The 7,420-nt window shown below is 40.4% G+C and overlaps 1 protein-coding gene across 1 annotated transcript; it reads right to left on the reverse strand.

The window, feature by feature from the left end:
- Positions 1-300: 300 nt before the first annotated feature.
- Positions 301-6,707, reverse strand: dnase1 (deoxyribonuclease I). Its single transcript, XM_022207219.2, has 9 exons — positions 6,604-6,707; positions 4,799-4,937; positions 4,460-4,548; positions 4,296-4,376; positions 3,698-3,813; positions 3,056-3,168; positions 2,808-2,962; positions 1,786-1,879; positions 301-430 (listed from the first exon to the last, which is right to left on the reverse strand). The coding sequence occupies exons 2-9, from the start codon at positions 4,934-4,936 to the stop codon at positions 380-382; spliced, it is 837 nt and encodes a 278-aa protein (XP_022062911.1). The 5' UTR covers position 4,937; positions 6,604-6,707; the 3' UTR covers positions 301-379.
- Between the last annotated feature and the right edge of the window lie 713 nt (positions 6,708-7,420).

Consider the following 7,420-nt stretch of genomic DNA (forward strand, 5'->3'; position numbering starts at 1 on the left):
TTTATTTCCTTATTATTTAACATATTCTGCATTTATTATGGCACTCCTGTGATCCCATAGACACCCTTGACAGGTAACAGTCTATCACAGGGCTACAAACGGAGAAACAATCTCACCAGCATTCACACCTACGGACAATTTAGAATCACCTGTAAACCTCAGCGTGTCTTTGGACTGTGGGAGGAAGCCGGAGAACCAGGAGAAAACCCACTAATGCACAGGAAGAACATGCAAACTCCATACAGAAAGATCGCAGGACCAGACTGAGACGTGAGCATGTTCCAAGAAGCAACAATATGATGACATAATTTGACAGACTTTATTTTCATTAATGTGTGGTCGGTCACACATGCACTGAATGTAGATGAAGCCTGGAGACCTAATCAGCCAGAGTCACCTCCACAGGGTAATGGTCACTGACGGCCGAAGCCTGAAAGACACGGAGAAATCATTTATTGTGGCACAGTTTGTTGGAGTAGATTGCGTTGGCTTCTACTGTTTAAACAGATAAATTGTGTTTTGTTCATACCAACATCTCAGGATACAGTGTACTGTTTTTGTTTGTTTTTTAGTATTTTAGCACAGAAAGTACTACTTCTGTCTAAAATTCTTAAAATGTGGTTTGCAGTTAATGGGCTGAAATGTACAAGATGACAACATACGGTAGCTAGAGAAACTTAAGCCAGGCAGAAAGGCAACGTTTGATTAGAACTGCCAGGTAAACTTTTCAAAGACGGAAGAGAAAATGTAATTGAATTGTTTCCACGAACTGTTTTGGAGCAAATAAAGTGTGCAGTGTGGCCAGAAGGTGGCAGTAGAGGACATTTTATGCATGACTAATAAACAGGGTGTAAGGAAAACAAACAGATCAAAAACGGATTATTTAAATCATGTTGTTTGCACAGAGGATTTTGGGGCTCTGTTGCTGCTTTGATACAGATCAATGTCAATGATTTGCTTTTTCAGATCTTTGCTGGGCTCCTTAGTCTTTCCAACTGTAGCGTTTGTGGCTGAGTTTAATGAGTGCATCAAATAGGCCATATTTAAATTGCCTCAGTGGAGTCACCAGCTGTAGTCGATTGTAATCACTCACGGGAAGAAGAGAGGCCATTAGAACATTTTACTAATTGCGTCTCCAAAGCTGATCATTCTAAAAGTTGCCGTGTGACTCAACAGATATTTCCAGATCACGTGTAATATATAAAACAAAATCAAACCCGATAGAAGAAAACAAAATGAAAGAGGACTTTTGAAATTTTAGTAAATTAAGCAAATTGAAATTTTTCTTTCTCATCATCTGGTGTTAAAGATGTTTTACACTGAAAAAGATGATTGCTAAATGTTTTCCACATCAGAAAATATTTACTCCCATGTAACTCACTAACTTTTTTTTTTTTTAATTTCTACAATTTTGTATCCCATTTTCTAATGTAATACTTCAAAATGACACCTTCGTAGTCAGGTCTACAAATATGGTGTGAAGTTAAAGTTGAAATTTTGTATTAATGGTGCATTTAAGATGGACTGCAGTACTTTAACATAAAAATTTACCTCTGTTATGTTCAAGCCAAATAGGGAAACGCGATACTGATTAATCCCACTGCTCTGTTTTAAAACTGGTTGCCATGGTGACATTCCCTCAGTGTGTTTTACATCAACCAGCAGTGATCGATTTACTAGAGCTGAAGATGTAGGAGACACGGGGAACATCCAAGAGGGTTTTCTAATCCACCAGATGAAGCAGAAGCTCTGTAATGATTTGGTTTAGAGTTTCATTGTTGTTACCAGACTGTGGCTGAGCTTCAGGTCCGTCATGTAGTCGTAAACCTGAGCACTGTGTGGCACCACTCCCTTCATCATGTCGGTGGTGACAACAATCCTGCAAATACAGGAACATGAGTAAGAAAGCAGGTAAAATGTATTTACAGAGCACCTTTCACAGATACAAAATCACAAAGTGCTTTACAACAGTAATAAAAGTAAAAATGATCATAATAAAGATAATAAATAGATAATACAGGGGAGTACCAGCTCAAGAATCACAGCTAGATTTCTAAAGCAACATGCAACACAATCTCTTTTTTGCTTTTAAATGTTGTACAGCACTTTGTGTTACATTCTTTGTATGAAAAGTGCTCTATAAATAAAGTTTGATTGATTGAATCTCTTAATGGCCCAATATGCTGCTTAATCCTAAAATGCATGAGTGATTGGAACCGTCACTCTTCTGCAAGTGGGTCAAAAATGACCCGTATTTGAATCAATGTGGGTTTCTCTTTTTCTTTCTTACCATTTTTTTTGTCATTTTGGTTAAGAATAATCATTACTATTATTTTTTGTATTATATTTTTGTCCACACAAGAAAGATTTCATGTTTGAAATATGTTTATTTTTCACTTTTTAACAGATTTTGGACATTTTGATAATTGAAAAGGAATAATTTTATGCAGAACAGCAACAGAAGAATGACAACCTCCATTCTGTTGATATTTTTGCACTGTTTGTGCGTCACTTCTTGTATGATATTATCGGTGATAAAGAGGTTGTGGTAGTCAAACAAATATTACAGTTTCTTTAAAAGGATAAAAAGTAACTTAAACACTTAAATGGAAAGATATCAGAAACATGTTTTTTGAGGAATAGCTGGAATATGAAATGATAAAAACAACGATATTGCGAGAAAACGACCTCATCGGGTCACTTTAGACCCACTTATGCATCTAAGGGTTGATGGAAGAGAGGAACTGGGAGTCTGTGTGTGTGAATACAGCTGACGTGTGTGTGTGTGTGTGTGTGTGTGTGTGTACCTGTCATAAGGGCATTCCGTGTGACCCACTGTGGTGTCGGCGTCATTAGGGATCAGCCAGTGGAAGCTCTTGTCTGTGAAGATCTGGATCTTCTGCCAGTCGGACCCCGACACGTAGCTACAGCCTGCGTTGAAGTCGCCCAGCAGCACGATGTCCTGCAGAGAGACGGTGATGGTTCAGCCACACTGAACCCCACTTTCACCAAACTCACACCTGCTTTTTGATGCATATTTGAAGAGAATATTCACGTTGGTGTTCAAGCGTTGGCGGACATCGACCACCACATCATAAAGAGCCTGCACCTCCTCCACAGCAGAGTCTGGAGACGTATGCTGGGGGATCAGGACGAAGTTCTTCACAACTGTAAAAAGAAGAGAACATTTTAGAGTTGCAGATACACTAGTCACTTAGAAATGTCCCTATTTTTTGAAAGAAAAGCAGTTTTTTTGCAATGAAGATGACATTAAATGAATGATAAATCCAGTGTAGACATTGCTAATGTGCTAAATGACTATTCTAACTGGAAATTTTTAATGGAATATCTCCATAGAGGTGCAGAGGAACATTTCCAGCAACCATCACTCCTGTGTTCTAATGCTACATTGTGTTAGCTAATGGTGTTGAAAGGCTCATTGATGATTAGAAAACCCTTGTGCAGCTATGTTAGCACATGGATAAAAGTGAGAGTTTTTAAACTTTTGAATGGTAGTGAATGTCTGCAGTGAATTATACTTACTTACAATCTTCTACAGCTGACACAAACCCTGATGATGTAAGCTCATAGTATGTTGAAGTGTTTTAAGCTAAAATTGTGCAATTTTGTGATCTCTGATTAAAATATCTCATGACGTGAAGGTTAAACAGCAGCAGAACTCTGCTCCAAAGCCTACCAGTGTATGGGGAGGTGAACATGACAACAAAAGGCTCTCTGTTGAAGGTGTCGGTCCCACAGGGCTCACAGCCGTCATCGTAGTGGTAGCTTTTCACCACCGACACTGTCTTCAGCCTAGAGAGGAAACACACTATTCAATAGCGTCCGATTTGCTGTTTGCAGAATGCTTATGGGCATTTTTCTAACAGTAGATGAGGCCCGTCAGCTTTATCACATACCAAGAGGGCATGTTGGTTGATCTGGGATTCATATTCATGTACACTGCCTGGCTAAAAAAAATGTCGCCCCCTGGATTTAACCAAGCAAATAGGTAAGAGCCTTCCATTGGATAATTACTGCAGTGATTAAACAGCTTCTTTAACTCTAGCTGATGCAGTGAGGAGCTTCTCATTTCTGAAACAATCGTGTTGGAAGGCATATCCTGTGGTCATGGAAAGGATGTTAATCTGTCTCAGAAGGGTCAAATTATTGGCCTGCATCAAGCAAAGAAATCAGCTAAGGAGATGAAACTATTAAAATGAGGCTAAGAACCGTCCAATGAATTTATCAGGTCAGTTTTCCCATCATGATGGCTTTATAACTGCCTCTCTCTGTACCTGTAGAGGAAGAGATATCTCTCTGTATAGGTGCTGCGACCCAGAGGCTCACTGACGGTGTAGCCGAACTCAGGACCATTTCTAGGAGAAAACACACACACAGAGATATATATGAAAGCATTATTTTATCATCAGGTTTTTCTGAAGTGTGCAGTCAGTCTCACCTGTTGACGAGCTCCATGAGCTTCTTGGTTGCTGACAGATCGCTGTCTCTGACCTCCTGGATCAGAAGGATGTCATAGCGCTGGACAATCTGCAAAAACAACACAGAACAAAGCTTTCTCCAGCATCAAGTCTCTTATTACCGTAGGTTAACTTTTAGCTCGATAATCATCATCATGTTCATTAGTGGACGTTCACGAGGAAGTGGTATCCTGTTAACAGTCAACATCTCTGGGCTGCAGACTTGTTCTTTCTTTCTTTCTTTCTTTGTAATCTTTCTAAACTTTTCCACACACCTAGGGAACAAAGAGTGCCAGATGAAATTAGAGAACGTTTCTGACCGTATTGATGATGCTCATCAGGGTGGTGTTGGAGGCTTTCGTGTCTCCAAAGGTCTTGATGTTGAAGGCTCCCAGCAGCAGAGACGTGGAAACATGCAGCAGGGCCAGAACCAGACCCAGAGAACACAGCAGACGCATCCTGAACCACAGAGGCCACATGTTCAGATATGACTCATGTGTGCAATAAAACATAAATATCCATTAAAGGAAGCAGTTATAGAGACATCTTCATTCATTGTCACTGCCGTTAATCACTGAATTACAAGTTAACCTTCACTGTTCGGCCATTTAGAGGTTCTTCATGAGTCCAAAATGAAGCTGCTGTGTTATGGTCCTGCTTCTGCCTCCCTTTTCCTCCTCCTCTTTTCCTTCCTTTTCCCATTGTTGCCCTTCTGTTGTGTGTCTTTTGGCTTGTTTACCTCTGGCTCCCTCTGTCTGTCGTCTTTCCCTCCTGTCTCTCTCTACCTGTCGCTCGCCCTTTGGCTCTGCCAGCTGATTGCTGCTGTGGGCGTCAGCTGCAGCCAATCAGCTCAACGCCTCTCATATAAGCTATATAAGCTCTCTTCTTTCCCTCAGTCTCTGCTGGGTCATTGCCTTCATCACATGTTGCCACAGCCTCTGTCCCCTGCAAGATTTCCTTCCTCTGGACTGCTTCTGTTTTTGGACTTTTCTGCATTTTCCCCTTTGTGGATTACCCCCCCTTGGACTCTGTTGTTTGGATTAACCTCAGCCTGTTTTGCTCCCTCGATTATTGGTTTCCTCCGGTGTGTGAGTACCTCCCCTTAGTTTTGTTATATTAAGCATTTTGTTCCAAAGCATTAGTCCAATTTGGTTTTTGCCCTGCCTCCCCAGTTCTGGTCACGGTTATTGTGTTTTTGGAGTTTTGCTGAATAAAAACCCATTTTCAATATCCCCATTTAGCCTGTCTGTTGTATCTGCACTTGGGTTCTCCACCCCCCCCCATTGTAACATGCTGATAGTCATTATGTTAATATAAGACTCTGTATCATGTGTTGCTATCCCTGGAGCCAACATTAATAAAAATGAAATATCTAGAGTGTGTAGGAGCAGATTTGACTGAATACATCATGGTTATGCAATTAGATGTAGTTTTGGTAGAATTGCAGTCTTCTCTAATGCATGTGTGATGCGTCCTTTCCTTGAAATTATGATAATTTTACTTTCTACTCCTGTCGTATTGTTTAGGACTGGCAAGTTTGCTGTATCTGCTTATTTTTCTCACTGGTTTAGAAGTTGCTTTTGCTATAGTTTAATATTTTATCTACTCTCTGCTGACTTTCATTCACCCTTTCATTTCATTTGTTGGTTTGTATTGCAAGTGTTCAATAATGTTGCTTAGAAGTTACTCAGACAATCTAAAATGAGTAATTTCAAATAAAGATGAGCCTTTTAAAGTTTACCTGATGGATGTTATTGTTTGTTTATGGATTGGAATAAGTTTCCACCCTGGAGCAAACAAGTGGATTATCACTGATCTGCTGCTTCTGTCTGCTCCAACACAAATCACTGATCCAAATATAGCTGTACTAATAGAGTCTGACTTGTTGTGAGAGTCAGAGATGGATATAACACCTGCCGCACTGGATGCATGATAAGATTGCTGTTCTTCTCAGTTCAAACCCATTACCTATTTAATGAGCTGCTTTTCAGAGGAATTAAGTGAAACGCTACTTATCCTGTTACCTAGGTCACACAGCCACATTCTAGCTGTGTGTAAAGTATGACACTGGACAATTCATTTATAGCAAAGTATTGTAAGAGAGAGAGTCAGAGGTGATATCTACCTGTCGCGGTGTGGAAGGAGAATTTAAGTAGAACACAGAGGCTCGCTTGTATGAATCCCTGCAGACTACGGTTCAGCTTCTGAGCAGAACCACTCGGCGTCCCCCGTCAGGTTTTTATTTACATGATGGTGCATGTGACCACGGCAGGCTGGGGAGGAGTGAGGAGAGGTGTGTTTCTCTAATTCTTGGGTTAAACAGATTGTTAGGATTACGTTTAATTCAGTTCGCTTCAAACATAAATTCTTCAAACATTCATTTTCATGGACAGATGGTTTGAGAGAGGAGTGAAAGAAGCCATCCATGTCAAAGTAGAGAAGCCATCTCTGAATGGGGGGGTCCTGCGACATCATCTTTCGCCAATTTACAGTCGGGTCCTTTCAAAACTCCCCAAAAGAACTACTCAGCAGACTCATGCTAAAGACCACCATTGGCACATGAGGGCTCAGTGACATCTGTGCATTTCAACGAACCCACCGATACCAACAGCGGCCATCATTGAGTAGTCAGATGAGTTTTGGTATCGTTAGTTGGAATAATAGCCCTGGACACACCTCACAGAGGTTTAAAAGCTGAGGCAACACCAACCACCACCAGAACTGAAGAAGCCTCTTGGATGAGAGGTGAAATGTCTTCAAGGAACTTTCTTAAAGTCCAGTGGATTGATTTAAACTACTTTGAATATTCATTTTCATGCTGACCACTAAAAACAACACAAAATATGCTATTAAGATTTTCTCATATCAAGCAAAAACGCTGATAAGAACTAAGGGAAGGATGACAAATACAGAGAAGCCCTTTAGGAAAACTACATAACCAG

The sequence above is a fragment of the Acanthochromis polyacanthus genome, chromosome 21, assembly GCF_021347895.1.
Source record: "Acanthochromis polyacanthus isolate Apoly-LR-REF ecotype Palm Island chromosome 21, KAUST_Apoly_ChrSc, whole genome shotgun sequence".
In the NCBI taxonomy this organism is placed as follows: Eukaryota; Metazoa; Chordata; class Actinopteri; family Pomacentridae; genus Acanthochromis; species Acanthochromis polyacanthus.

Bases quoted from the DNA above. Each gene is read 5' to 3' on its own strand.
- dnase1 (XM_022207219.2), bottom strand. From the start codon at position 4,936: ATGCGTCTGCTGTGTTCTCTGGGTCTGGTTCTGGCCCTGCTGCATGTT. The intron at 4,549-4,798 runs GTCAGAAACGTT...TTGTTTTTGCAG, and splicing joins TGATGAGCATCATCAATACG to ATTGTCCAGCGCTATGACAT. The intron at 431-1,785 runs GTAACAACAATG...CGTGTCTTTCAG, and splicing joins TGAAGCTCAGCCACAGTCTG to GCTTCGGCCGTCAGTGACCA.